Source organism: Myotis nattereri (assembly GCF_964212035.1).
Source record: "Myotis nattereri genome assembly, chromosome: 11".
NCBI lineage: Eukaryota > Metazoa > Chordata > Mammalia > Chiroptera > Vespertilionidae > Myotis > Myotis nattereri.
In genome coordinates this window covers 30,699,848-30,715,409 of record NC_138086.1, presented here as the reverse complement: position 1 = coordinate 30,715,409, position 15,562 = coordinate 30,699,848, and the positions used below count along the sequence as shown (strand labels likewise).

At 35.4% G+C, this 15,562-nt stretch overlaps 1 protein-coding gene across 2 annotated transcripts in view; it reads left to right on the top strand.

The window, feature by feature from the left end:
• BRAF (B-Raf proto-oncogene, serine/threonine kinase) overlaps positions 1 to 15,562 on the top strand; it is a 147,280-nt gene that overhangs the window by 89,803 nt on the left and 41,915 nt on the right. Inside the window, exons 9-15 of one of the 2 annotated variants that reach the window (XM_081102483.1) lie at positions 3,045 to 3,080; positions 3,398 to 3,434; positions 4,839 to 4,958; positions 7,124 to 7,260; positions 8,607 to 8,724; positions 12,445 to 12,529; positions 13,356 to 13,532. In XM_081102483.1, coding sequence (XP_080958609.1) covers positions 3,045 to 3,080; positions 3,398 to 3,434; positions 4,839 to 4,958; positions 7,124 to 7,260; positions 8,607 to 8,724; positions 12,445 to 12,529; positions 13,356 to 13,532 — 710 coding nt within the window. The remainder of the gene's footprint in view (positions 1 to 3,044; positions 3,081 to 3,397; positions 3,435 to 4,838; positions 4,959 to 7,123; positions 7,261 to 8,606; positions 8,725 to 12,444; positions 12,530 to 13,355; positions 13,533 to 15,562) is intronic. The other variant, XM_081102482.1, reaches the window with a different exon arrangement.

The window sequence follows — 15,562 nt, the reverse complement described above, 5'->3', positions numbered from 1 at the left end:
GAAAGAATCATCTATGGGCTGCCTCCTGCACACCCCCTACTGGTGATTGAGGCCGAAATCCGGGCATGTTCCCTGATGGGGAATCTAACTGAGACCTCCTGGTTCATAGGTCAACACTCAACCACTGACCCACACTGACCAGGCTAAAAGTTTTATTAAAATGACTATTATTCTGGTGTAAAAGATGAACTTGAAATTAAGAATTTCAATTTGTGCTGTCATATAAGTTTGATATTATGACCAATAAAAACTTTATTCTTTCTGTATTTATTCTAAGAATTAGCATATTTTTGAAATTATAACTTAATGTAAAAGAAATAAACCTTATTATAAATTTTAATTTTATTTTTAAAGAAAAATTCCCAAATCAGACTTTCTTCTAACTTTTTACTGTGATTTTTTTTTCTGTATTTTTATTGGATTCATTTTAACTGACCTTTTCCTAATACTAATTTTCTCAGTAAGGTTTTCCTCAGCCTAGTTAGATTGGAATACAAAGGAAGAAAGATGTAGGAGAAGGGAATATGGGAATAAACAGATAATGAAATAAGAAAACAAATCTTATTTCTAGGTTATGTCTGTTCTCAGAAACTCAAAATTGTAACCTTCATCTTTACTTTCAAAACAAACATTCTTTAGACCAGCGATTTTCAATCTTTTCCACCTCATGACACTCATAAGCTAATTACTAAAAATCTATGGCACGCCAAAAAAATACATTTTTTTTGCTGATCTGACAAAAATGTAGGTACAATTTTGATTCATTCATACCAGATGGCTATTGTGCTGCTGTTGTCATTTTTTTCATTTGACAATCTAAGGCAATGGTTCTCAACCTGTGGGTCGCGACTCCTTTGGGGGTTGAACCACCCTTTGACAGGGGTCGCCTAAGACCATTGGAAAACACATATTATAATTACATATTGTTTTTGTGATTAATCACTATGCTTTAATTATATTCAATTTGTAACAATGAAAATACATCCTGCGGGGGGAGGGGGGAGAGGGTAACGTGGGGATAAGGACACATATGTAATATCTTAATCAAAAATATATTTAAAAAAAAACAAATACATCCTGCATATCAGATATTTACATTACGATTCATAACAGTAGCAAAATTACAGTTATGAAGTAGCAACGAAAATAATTTTATGGTTGGGAGTCACCACAACATGAGGAACTGTGTTAAAGGGTCACGGCATTAGGAAGGTTGAGAACCACTGATCTAAGGGTAAGAGGTCAGTATTTCTGATTACTCATTTGTAGTATGTTTTATTTTATTTATTTATTTTAATTGATTTGGGAGAGGGAGAGAGAGAGATAGAAACATCAATGATGAGAGAGAATCATTATTGGCTGCCTCCTGCATGCCCCCTACTGGGGATTGAACGCACAACCCAGGCATGTGCCCTTGATGAGAATCGAACACGAGACCCTTCAGTGCACAGGCTGATGCTCTATTCACTGAGCCAAAACCAGCTAGGGCAGGAATAGCATATTTTAAAAATTCTTGTGACACACTTGTTGAAAATCGCTGGTTTAGGCTATGTTGCTTTATCTCTTATTGTCACCACTATTCTGTTCTCTTAGGCTTGAGCATTTGGAGTGTCATCCTTATATCTTGCATTTTCATCCTCCCCTATAATTAGTCATAATCTATCACCTTTTCCTTTTGATATGCATCTAAGATTTGTTCTTATTGCCACCACCATTTGGACCCATATTTATATTTCATTTGAACCGCTTACTTTACTACATTACTCTCCTAAGTGGATTTCCTGCCATTGATTTCTCTCTCTCCATTCCATTCTTTATGCTACCACCATATTAATTTTTACACCTTTATCATTATCTCTTCCCTTGTTCCAAACTGTCATTGACTTCCCATTGATTGCAAGATGAAATGTAAACCCTTTAGCATTTTCGTTCAGCGTCAATCATTTCACTCAGTTTCAGTTGTTATTTACCATTTGTTTTTCCAGTAAACAAGACTTAATATTGACTCTGGGATAGACACTGTGTTAGAATTCGGAATTAAGGATGAATTAGCACACAATCTTTGCCCTCAACAAAGTCATAATCTAATGTATGAATCATGTAAAAATAAATAATCTAAAAAAATATATAATGATAGTTTATTGAAGAGGGTAATAAACTCTACCTGGTTGGATCTAGGAATATATGGCAGATATGAACAACATTTAAGCCAGGTTGTAAAAGATGAAAGGGTCGGAGTTCATTAAATATACGAGTTGGGGTTTTAGGAAGAAAGGGCATTTGTTAAGGAAATAGTATATGCAAAAGTATGAAAGTACCTTTACATAGAAAGTTAGTGAGACACACACACCCCCCCCCCAGGATTTTATATTTATTGGTAGCTACACAACACCGAGCACCTTGTTTGCAGATCTATGAGTATTTGTTGATAATTCTATAGAAAATGTTAAAGGCTTTATAGGATACATTGAACATGATAGAAATACTTTTGTAAAGAATTTACTCTTTGTTTTTGCCCATAAACAAAAAGCTGCCTGTTTGCAAAGAGCCTCTAAGCCTATTTAGAGACATTTAGGACCATTCAATTCCTCACGTTTAAGTTATATTGGGCAAACACATTAATCTAAGTTCTGCCTATTAATATCCAAATTGCATTGTGTTGGCAGAAGACTCTTCCCCTCACCCCCAACATTGTCTGTTGTAAAAAAGCTACATCTTAATGACAGATTTTAACAAAACTCTTGTTTGAGTCATTTTTGTTTTTGTCCGTCTAGTGTGTCTTTACACATCATATTTTTATTACTGTAATCAGGGTACATTTTTTATTCTGTTTTTTATTATATTGTAAACATTTCATGATTCAATCTTTATAATTATTTTAGTAGCATAATACTCATTAAATTTATACACCGTAATTTACTTAGCCAATATGTCAATAAGCCTAGAAGAGGGAAATAATTATTTCTGATTTTTTAGTATGGTGAATAATGCTGCACTAAACATCTTTGTGCATATCATTTTTTTCTTCTGAATTATTTCCTTAGGAAAAATTCCCAGAAGTGGAATTACAGGATCAAAGGGTATGAACATTTTATGGCTCTTAATATGTGCCAGTAGAATTTTTATAAGAATTGATGCAGCCATTGGTTTTGAATGGCCTGAAATGGATTTCAACATTTAATCAGGACTAATAATCCCTTCAGTATAGGATTAGGTTGCTTCAAATTTTGATTTTATCATTTTCACTAGCTAATTTCATATTTTTTCTGTTTTGTGAAGTAATTATCAGAGTTATTTTAAATTAACCTTTCTGTTTATGCTTAGTGGAAAATTCAGTGTTGTTATTACTTTCTTACCACATGCTTTGAATAAAATATACATTACTATTTATTTGTAGGACTTGATTAGAGACCAAGGGTTTCGTAGTGATGGAGGTAAGTGGTGATTTCAGTTTTTAAAAACTCAAGGAAAAATGCAACTGCTTTGCTGCTTGTCTCCTTTATATTTGCTTCTTTCATGAAACACAGACACAGAGAAAAATGTGTAGAGAAAACCCAAATTTTTTTTGTCTCTTTTAGTATTTATCATTTATCTCTATTAAAATTTTAACTAATTTATAACATGAATAGAGAAAAAGAAGACATTAAAAGGGTTCTTAAATGTACTACCTATGATTTTAAAAGGTTGTCAAGGAGAGATTCTTAGTTATTTTACCCACTTTATTGATTCCAAACCCTCTCCAAAGCTGGAGATGCAAAATTTCTTTTGGAAACCTCCACCAATATTTAAATATTAAGCTTAGAATCAATTAAAACTTGATTTTTTAAAATCATTCTTGGAGAATCCCTTGGATTGCCTGTTACAACTTCTCAATTTGATAGATATTGTCAACTCTTTCCCTCAGTCTTCTAAAAGGGTTTGAAATGTACATCTTACATAATGGATCCCTAATAAAGAAGCCCAGTTGCCCTTTTTTGTCCAGTAAATAAAATAAGCAAATAAGAAATTAAATTGAGATTTCTTATAGAATTTTTATCTGACTTTTCACTCTAGCACCCAGTAAAAATAGGGGGCATAAGAAAACATTGCATAAAAAAATTCTTAAAAATTGCATAATTTAAATAAGAATTTACCCCCACATAATGTTTTTCCAAGAGATGGTATTTGAAACTGTCTTAAAGTTTTCTTCTAGATGATTCTCCATATTTACTTTTTCAGCTGTCTTCTATCTAATAAGGAAGGACTGCAATACTACTTACCTTGGTTAGAGTTGGTCTCTTCACTGTGACCTCCTTTGTCTTCAAAATGTCTAAGCCCAGTTTCAAAGATATTTTATATTGAACATTGTATAAACCATCTTTTGTTGTGTTTCTGTGTACCTGTGAAGCTACCAAAGTAATAACTCTGCATTAAATACTCTAGACTTCATATTTACTATAGTATATAGTTATAAAAGTGTTTTTTCTGTTTGTTATTCCATGAACCCTCCAATTAATGTTGCTGCCAGTTTGACTTTCATATGTCTTAGTAGCTGTGGCTTTTGAAAATTTTGCCCAATACATCCAGCATTTAAATGTTGCCATCATTTTAGCATCACAAAGTTAACTTAGTTTTAAAAACTGCCTGCTTAGTATCTAAAATGAAGTGGCATCTCTTATCCTTTCTTCTGAGTCATTTTTTAAAAAATCATTGGGATTTTGAAAACAGTGTTTTAAACATCCAGAATTATTTTGTGAAGCAGGCTTCAACTCATCTTATTTATTCCCCATGACTTCTTTCATTTCTTCTGTGTGTCTGTCTTCCTGTGTCTGCCTGCCCCTCTCTTTCTCTTCTAACAGCCCCTTTGAACCAGCTGATGCGCTGTCTTCGGAAATACCAATCCCGGACTCCCAGTCCCCTCCTACATTCTGTCCCCAGTGAAATAGTGTTTGATTTTGAGCCTGGCCCAGTGTTCAGAGGTAGTTGGGCTCTTCTTTCTTGTTTTCACCCAAAGCAAACTAAATATAAACTACAGCTACTGTTTGTGCCTCACCTTCACAGCGTGTGTTTGTAAGTGTGAGAGTTTTCAGTACTAAATTTCTGCTTGGCCTGGCTGGAATGCTCTGAATGTGCTTGTCACACATACTCACTACCACAAGCTTTCTGTCATAAATTTTAAAAGCAAGAAAAGTCTTAGATTTCCATCATGTTTTTTGTTGCATTACTTTTTGGTCTTGGTAACTTCTTAAACTCAGTGGGTGGCAATAAATAACGTGGGAGGGGTGTCCTACTTGAATTCCTTTTATTTTAATCTATTTACGTGGTCACCTTGATGACTGTTAATACTTGTTATCAATTTTTTTGGTTTCTAAAAAAGTAAAAATGTAAATGGAAATCCCTATTATGAGATTTTACTAGACTTTTGCCTTTATTTTTTCTGTATTATCAGCAGTGTCCTTTTTTAAATGTAGGACATGTATATTTTATATTATATCAGAGGTAGGGAGCTTTGAAAATATTTTTAATGTATTTGGGATATTTTGGCATACTTCAGGAAATTTGAGGATTGATACTTTCAGTTATGCCTTAATCTGAGAAAAAAGCAGTATAATTTCAATCTCCCATTTTATTTTACCATAACTTTAATTAGTAGTTAAACTGATTTTTTAAAATAAAGTCAAAATTGAGGCAGGAGTTTGCTATAAATAGTTTTAAAGAATTTACTGGCTTTTGCTAGTGTCTGCCAGTTATTCTGAACATAGTGGTGGTGTTTCAGATTTTTGCTCTCAGTCCAGCTGTTTCTCAGAAAATCCATAGAATGGGCTGGAAGTCATACGGGACCAAGTGGTGTAATTTAATAATATCAGTACAGTACTAAGTAGATCAGGACTGGGAGGCCTGGGCTAACAGTTAAGACTTTATGATATTGAAAATTATTAATAGAAGGTAGAAAATGGATTGTGCTCTAGTTAATACACATTCCATTTTCTTTTAGAAATTTACAGATGAGATTATGGCAATTTCACATGGTAGGTAACCTATGATGTAATAATGATAAAATTTCTACACAGATTTAAATGTTGCCATTGGTATCCCTGTTTGAAAGATAGTGACTGCCCCTTTCCAAAGAATAGTAATATTTTTTTTTAAATTCTCTTGAAGTCTTTTTGTTCTGTATGTGCAAATATTTTTTGATATCTCAGTCCTACTTAACTGTACTCAGGCCCTACTAAAAGTCATTGTCCTGAACTACTCTGAACAAGGTACTGTACATGAACTTAGAATTATTGCCACTGAGCCAGCATTTGGAAAAGTACCCATCAGAAAGTGTGCAACCCTGCCAACTGAGTCCACTTTCAAAGAATACACCCCGTGGACTCAGTTGACTGATAGAATATTTCCATTTGTAGTAACTTGGCTGAGATGCCATATCACTTACTTTGCTCTCACTTATAAAGGCAGTCAGGGATTATTCAGAGAAGCTTGAGAAACCACTGGCTTTGTTGTATACAGGCAACAAATCATATTTGTTTCCTAGACTAAGCCTTCAGGAACTAATGAAACTGACCAGTGTCTCTCACTCTTAAGTAGTCTAGTATGTAGTGTAGGATTTTTTTTTTTTTCAATGTAGTGGCTAATATGAAGAAGCCAAATATTTTCAACATTGTGGCCATTAGAATATGTTTCCATTTGGGGATTTCCATCTTTTTTTATATTATATTTTTTATATTGATTTATATTTGTTTGCTGAAGCAACAAAATAAAGATTTTTTTATATAGGCTGTTAAATTGATTTTGATTTTTTGATTTTTTAAGTCAAAGAAAAAGAACCTTGGAAATATTGTTTAGTATTTATCTCTTATTTTAGAGAGATTCTTCTTAGAAAATGCACCAATAAGCAAAGTGTATATCAGTAATCAGATGTTTCAAGGGTCATTAAATTGGCCAGAAAACTAAAAGAAATTATAGTACTAATTACCAAATGAGGCCCCTTTTTGGCCTATCCTTTCTAAAAGTTCTGTACTTGAACATGCACTGTATTTTTTAAATAAGTCTAAATCTCCCCACACCCTCTGCCCCCAATAAATAAATTAACATGCTTGATCTTCCTTTAATGGATACATTTTTCCTTTCACTAACATAGGGTCAACTACAGGTTTATCTGCCACCCCCCCTGCCTCATTACCTGGCTCACTCACTAATGTGAAAGCATTACAGAAATCTCCAGGACCTCAGCGGGAAAGAAAATCATCTTCATCCTCAGAAGACAGGAATCGAATGGTAAAAGTATATGATATCTTTATTCTTCTGTGTTCTTTATAGAAGTCAGAGCCAAATCTAATGTCACGTTTAGATATAATGATATGTCCATATGTGACACAGAATTCCCATAATCAAATAAAATTAAGAGCTGATAATTGTTTGCTTAAAGCATATTTGCACAACACAGATTTATGCTCTCAACTCTAATGCAATTAAGTTAAAGGTAGTTTCAAAAGAGTAAGAATACAGTTGACCATTGAATAACAAGAATTTGAATTGCATGGATCTACTTACATGCTGGTGTGTGTTTTTTTCAGTAAATAGACAGTTGGCCCTCCATATTCCCAGGTTTTGCATCTGTGATTCACTGGACCAAGAATTGAAAGCAGTATTGGTCCTGGAACTAATCCCCAACAGATACCAAGAGACCATTATAGTGAAGTTTTGGGAGAAATCAAAAGTTATACACCAATTTTCTTTCTTTTTTTTTTTAATATGGAATGCTTCACGAATTTGCGTGTCATCCTTGTGCATCCTAATCTTCTCTGTATGGTTCCAATTTTTTAGTATATGTGCTGCCAAAGGGAGCACTATACACCAATTTTCCACTGCTCTGGGAGTCAGCACCCTTAAGCTTTCCATATTTGAGGGTCAACTGTAGTGTTCTCTTTTTAAAATAAGGAAAAAGGGGTAAGCCTAGTATTTTAGGAAGCATTATTAGGCATATATGTTCTAAAGCAGCAGTCGCCAACCTTTTGGACCTTATGGACCGCCAGTGGCAACTGCTGTTAAAGGGTATATCTGAAATTCAAATATTTACCAAATGATATTATTTCCTATTTGAAAAAATAACTTTCTGCTGCACAATAAATACATATTAAAAACTAACAATTTAATATTAGCATTAGTGTAGTAATAGTATATGTTGGATAGGTGGATTCTTTACCCTACCAAAGTGATTGTATATATTGACAGTTTTTTAAGAGACTGGATCAGATAAGATATCTGAGGAAATTTAGCACTGACTAGAAGAAAGTTAGGAGGTAAATTATGAACAGTAATCATAGTATGTTAATTTAAAATTTTGGCCTTTGGAGCCAAAACTAGTCACAGATACTTATATTGCCTGTTAGTAGCCTTGAAGAACTGACTTAGTTCTTCAATTTAAGTTCTGTATTATAAGAATTATGCTTCTATTATTCTTCCAGAGTATGTGTGTGTGTGTGTGTGTGTGTGTGTGTGTGTGTGTGTATGTTTAATGTCCCTTTCACACTCAGACACAGGGGAGGATGTAATTAGTGTGAAACAAGGTTTTCCCTTTTTTTTGTTTCCTTTGGATTGACTTTTGCACTATTTTTATCAAGAAAACACTTGGTAGACGGGATTCAAGTGACGATTGGGAGATTCCTGATGGGCAGATCACAGTAGGACAAAGAATTGGTTCCGGGTCATTTGGGACAGTCTACAAGGGGAAGTGGCATGGTATGTATATAGTATGGTGACCTTGTCACAAGTTATAATAATAGGAAATATCTAATAACTTTTATTTTTTAAAAATCAAAGGGAGTATTCGCTTTTTGTATCATTAAACTTTTTTTATCATATCCAAGAGTTATTAAAGATTTCTAACAAAAATTATGGAAAATAACAACTGGATTCATAGCCATCAGGTCTCCTATCATTATATTAGCTACAGTTTTTAAAATGTATTTTTATTGATTTCAGAGAAGGAAGGAAGAGGAAGAGAGAGAGAGAAACATCAATGATGAGAGAGAATCATGGATTAGCTGCCTCCTGCATGCCCCCCACCAGGAATCGAGCCCACAACCTGGGCATGTGCCCTGACCAGGAATCGAATCATGACCTCCTGAGCCATACCAGCTGGGCTTAGTTACAGTTTTTAAAGATGATGATTCTCACCTGGCTGGCATGGCTCAGTGGTTGAGGTCATGGTTTGATGCCCAGTCTGGGCCTATGCCCAGGTTGTGGGCTGGATCCCCAGTGTGGGGCATGCAGGAGACAGCTGATCCATGATTCACTCTCATTGATGTTTCTCTCCCTCTCCCTTCCTCAGTGAAATCAATAAAAATGTATTTAAAAAAAAAAAAAAAAGATGATTCTCCAGGGTAGCTAATCCCCAAGATGTTTTTTCTTTGATAATTTTTCTGCTTATACTTTTACTAGAGGCCCAGTGCACAAAAATTTGTGCACTCGTTGGGGGACAGGTACCTCAGCCTGTCAGCCTGGCCTGCGCCCATTTGCAGTCCAGGACCCCTTAGGGGATGTCCACCTGTCGACTTAGGCCCACTCCCCAGGGTATCAGGCCTAAGCTTGCAGTCAGACATCCTTCTGGCCGCCAGGGATCCCTCAGGGGATGTCCGACTAAAGGCTTAGGCCCCCAAGGGAGCTGTGATGAGGAAGCTGGGGTGACAGAGGAGCCACGCTGTCCCGCCCCACCGCCCTGGGTCGGGTCACACACGGGATGCCCGGGCAGGCCGGCGGATCTCTGTTGCCCCGCCAGGCTGCCCCGGGTCGGGTTGCACACGGGACGCCCGGGCAGGCCGGCCAATCGCTGCTGCCCTGCCAGGCCGCCCCAGGTCAGGTCACACACGGGATGCCCGAATGGCGGCCAGGCGGGCCGGCCGATCGCTGCTGCACCGCCCAGCCTCTCCGGGTCAGGTCGCACACGGGATGCCCGCCGCCCCGGGTCGCAGATAGCAGGCCTGGATGGCGGCAGGGCAGGCGGGATGGCGCTGGCCCGCCCTGCCTGCAGTATGCAAATTAGCTGCCATCTTTGTTGGTGGTTAATTTGCATGTCACGCTGATTAGCCCATGGGAGGCATAGCGAAGGTATGATCAATTACCATGTTAGATGGGATTTGTATTATAAACTACAAGTATATTAAAAGTATACTTACAAAAGGAAGAAATGGAGTGAAAACATAAAAAAAGTTCAGCCTCACTAGTTATCAGAATTGCAAAATCAGCCCTGGCGTGTTTGGCTCAATGGGTGGAGCATCGGCTTGCGGACTGAAGAGTCCCGGGTTTGTTTCCGGCCAAGGGCACATGCCTGGGTTGCGGGCTTGATCCCCAGTGGGGGGCGTGCAGGAGACAGCCAATCAGTGATTCTCTCTCATCATTGATGTTTCTATCTCTCTCTCCCTCTTCCTTCCTCTCTGAAATCAATAAAGAAATATATATATTTAAAAAAAAAAAAGAATTGCAAAATCAAAAAATAGGAATCATTATTTGCTTCTCAAGTGGACAAAGAATTTTTTTAAAATGGTCATAATTAGAGTTGTGATTATAATGCTGCTGGTGGAAAAAGAAATTGCTACAAATTTTCTGGAGAGAAATTTGGCAATATGTATATCAAGCCAATAATTCCATTTGTAGAACTTTATAATGAGGAAGTAATTGGACAGGAACAAACGTGTGTGCAAGTACATTAATTAGAGATTTAATATTAATGAAAAATGGAACTAAATGGAAGTGCCCATTAGTAGAGTATTATATAAATACATTGATAACCTCCATGTATGATTATATAGAAATTAAAATAGTATGGTAGATTTATATTTATGGCTATGGAAAGGTGTCTGTGTTATATTAAACTTTACAGAGCAGCATGTAAAATATCCCATATTATGGTGCTACATGGGATTATATATAACAATTTTTAAAATGATCATCAGTATTGAGTACATGTCTTTTTAGGTTATCTTTTCACATGAATTCATAAATATCTGTACTGATACATTTAAAAGCCTAGTAGGATATACATCAATACATTAATAGTGTTCATTTATGTGTGTGATATGATTATGGGAAATATTTTTACTTTATTTCTTCAAAATGTTTAATTTTTCTACTGTGAGCACTATATAACTTTGATAATCAGGAAAAATAAGTTAATTTAATTATACTGAAGTATAATATACATAAAAGTGCATGTAAGTGTTCAAGTAGCTAAAATATCACAAAGTAAACACATCTGTAGTCAGTAAACAGAACATTACCAGTATTGTAGAAATCCTCCTCATGTCCTCCTCCCCCAAGGGCAACCACTATCCTGGTTTTAGCAGAAATCTAACAGTATGTATTCTTTTGTGACTCACTCCTTTCACTCAACATTGTTTATAAGATTCATCTGCATTGTTGTGTGTAATTATAGATCATTCATGATCTATAAAACGATTCCTTTTTCTATCTACTATGTAATGAGAATTTTAATAGTTTCCAGTTTGGGCCTATTGCAAATGCTGCTGCTGTGAACATTTTTAGTTCAGTCATGTCAGTTGATGAGCATATTTGTCCATTTTTGCTGGCTATATATCTAGAAAAGAATTATGGGGCCACTGTATATGCATATATTCAGTTTTAGTAGATACTGCCAGCAGTGTTTCAAGTGGTTATACCAAGTTGCACACCCACTGGCAGTGTGTGTGAGTTCTACCTGTTTCACATAAAGTTTTTTTGTTTTTTGTTTTTTTTTAATATATTTTATTGATTTTTTTACAGGGAGGAAGGGAGAGAGATAGAGAGTTAGAAACATCGAAGAGAGAGAAACATCCATCAGCTGCCTCCTGCACACCCCCTACTGGGGATGTGCCCGCAACCAAGGTACATGCCCTTGACCGGAATCGAACCTGAGACCCTTCAGTCCACAGGCCGACGCTCTATCCACCAAGCCAAACTGGCTAGGGCAAAGTTTTTTTTAAAAATAACTTGCCTAAGCAAAGCAACAAGTGATCTGTAGATTTGAAAAAAATGTTAAGTACTTTAATAAAGAAGTTTTGTAGTTTTCTATTTCAGCCTAGCTCCATTTGACCTGTGATTTTTAGTTTAAACATTTAGTCAGTACACGTGTCTAATTTAATATTGTTAAGTAACCTGGAAAATACCATGGGTACTTAACTGGTTAAATTAAATTTCCAGATGAAAAACAAGGTTGGATATCTTTTTTGGATTGGTATTTTGAAATATCAGTATAAGAGTATTATTGTTGGTTTAGTGTTAGCCTTAGAAAATTAATGCAATTAAGGAAGGTATGATATAATTTATTTCATAAGTTACATCATAAAGCAGTTTAATAATGGTGTGGATTTAAGGCTGTGCTAATTCATGAAAATACACAAGAGTTTTTAATATTTTTAAATCTTAAAAAATAGAATGACATTTGGATTGACAATTACCTTATAGGTGATGTGGCAGTGAAAATGTTGAATGTGACAGCACCTACACCTCAGCAGTTACAGGCCTTCAAGAATGAAGTAGGAGTACTCAGGTGAGTTAGTATGAACTATTGTTTTCCAGAGACAGTATCTTCTTTCACTCCTATTTTCCAGTGGTTGCCACTGTTTGCTATACTTACTCAAAATGGATAAAAAGAGTTTGAGTAGATTTTAACTTTAACCATATTCTTTTAAGTGTTACGCAATATTATATTGTACAGCTGATCGGAGAATTAAGCTTAGAGTGGATTAATGTAGTATTCTGATTATGAGAAATAATACTTCCACTTATGTAAATAACACTCCCAAGATTCTAATCTTACCAGAACACATTTAGATATTACATCATGCCCTGGAACTTGAGGAACATTAACAAACTGCAGTATGTATAGGCAAGGACAACTAATTGGGGGCGATTCTAGAACTGCAGGGGGGGCCAGTAATCAACAGAACTGAGGATACTGGGTCCATAGAAAGCTCTTATGTTCCATAGAGTAAAGACTCTTAGTCCAGAGAGCAGAACAGGGAAGCCAGTGGGGAAGTCGTAGGAAAATGATTCTTTCTTAACCAAAAAATCTAAAACTAGAACCACTTAAAAAAAAGGGGGGGGGGTAGAAATAGTGATGAACTTTCCATAATTGAAGGTATTTAAGCAACGTCTAGTTGCCTGTTTAGTATATTTAAAAAGATATTTCTGAAAAGAGTAGAATGTTAAACTAGACAATTACTAAAGTCTCTTCTAAAATTTTCCTTCTTTTGCCTTTTTCAAATACCTTTTTCTGACAAAATCTTACTGATAAGTAGACTTCTTTGGCCTTTTTTAAAGATTTGCTGAAGTTTATCGACATTTAGTGTTTACTTTCACATTTCTTTTTATAGGAAAACTCGACATGTAAATATTCTACTCTTCATGGGCTATTCAACAAAGCCACAACTGGCTATTGTTACCCAGTGGTGTGAGGGCTCCAGCTTATATCACCATCTCCACATCATTGAGACCAAATTTGAGATGATCAAACTTATAGATATTGCACGGCAGACTGCACAGGGCATGGAGTAAGTTCCATTCTGTTAAATCTCTTGTAAATTACTTTTGAAGACCATTGAGGGTGTTTTAAAGATTTCAGCTGATAATCTTTTGGATTGTTTTTTAAATTACTGTCTAACAACATATAGACACTTTTAACTAATGGCTTGCAAAATGATACTAAGAAATAAAATAGTCTGTTTTACAGTCTTCAAAACATACAAAGTATTTAATAATAAATATGTGACTGCAAATTTATGTTCTGCATGCAGTGATTTAGCTAAGCAGTAATGGTTCAGAAAATAAAAAGGCGAGCAAAAGACCACTAAAAATCATTAGCAGTTACAGAAGAATATAAAATAATTCTTAGTTATTCTTTCAAATTATTTTCTCCAAGTTCCCATATTTTCATTTGCATACAATAAAGTAAAATGAAAATCTATATTCTGGTCCTTTGTGAGGATTTCAAGTTGAGTTGTTCATATCCAATGAATTATGCTCTGTAATTTAAAAGATAAAAGTAACTTTATAAAATTTACCATAGGCCAGAATTTGAATCTGTTCAAATCTGAAAGATTATATTAAAAATTTTTAAGAGTAAATCATAGCAAATATAGTGAACATTGTGAGAGAGACAAAGCTTACTCCCCATCCCCCACTTCCACCACCCTGCTCCAAGCACACGCCCTCCTCAGGGCCTTTGTACTTGTTATTTTCTCTTTGGTATACTCATGCCACAAATATCCATGGAGCTTTCTCTCCATGTCTCTCTTCAAATGTCGCCTTTTAATAAAAGCCTTCTCTGATCACCTTACATCAGCGATTTTCAACCAGTGAGCTGCAAGAGATTTAAAACATGCAATACCAAAACATGCACTGACCTCTTTTCCTTTAGATTGTCAAGTAAAAAAGTTCAGCCAACACAATAGCCATTCAGTGTGAATAAATCAAAGTTATACCTTTGTTTTTGTCAGATTGCAAAAAGTATATTTTTTGGTGTGCTGAAGAATTTTAGTAATTAGTTTATGTGTTCCATAAGATGAAAATGGTTGAAAATCACTGCCTTATATAACTAACTAATATTCCTACCCCACCCTGTCACTCTCTGTACCCCTATCTTTGTTTTTGTATTTTTAACTCCCAACTCCATATGACATATTTGTTTATTGTCTGACACTCCCACTAGAATAGAAGCTGTATGAGAGCAGGGGCTTTGTTTTGTTCATTGTTTTATCCCTAATGCCTAGAACAGGGCCTGGCCTATGATAGGTACTCAGTATATATCTGTGAAATAAAAAATTAAGAAGGATTAACTGAGTATTATTGTTAAGGTCACCTTTTAGAAAAAAGAACCGAAATCCTTCTCATGCCAAAATTGAGAAATGAAAAGAAAAATAGTCCACAAAGTAATAAAAGGATATCAGAGGGGAAAAGGCTTTTGCTATAAACAGAGGCAGCAAAGAATAGTTATGAAAATTATTTTTAGAAACAGTGATGGGGCAGTCAAATGCCAGTATTGATTAAGACAAGAAATGACAGTAGAGAAGAACACTATCAAATTGGAATAGTTCTGTAGTCTGGGGAATAGTCAGTGAATGGAGCAATATTTTTCCATTGCTTTCAGTTTGGGATCTGTAAGTGTAAACCCTTGAAGTCTATTTATCTACTCTGAAATACTTTGCTGGCATTTTAAGTAGCAATCAATATATAATGAGTATACCTGGCTATGAATGTAGAACATGGCTCTATGTGTGGCGTTTACCAGGGGGAATGGAGGTGGGAAGGAGGATGAGGACAGCAAAGGGGGTCAAATACAAGGTGATGGAAGGAGACTAGATATTGAATGGTGAGCACACAATAGAGTGTACAGATGTCATACTATAAAATCATACACCTGAAATTTATATAATGTGATTAGCCATTGTTACCTCAATAAATTTAATTTTTTAAAAATTAATTAATTAAAAAGAAAAAATCTCCATTTCCAGTGTATCCAAAAGAATAAAATACCTAGGAATAAGTTTTACCAAGGAGATAAAAGATTGTACTCTAAAAAAGT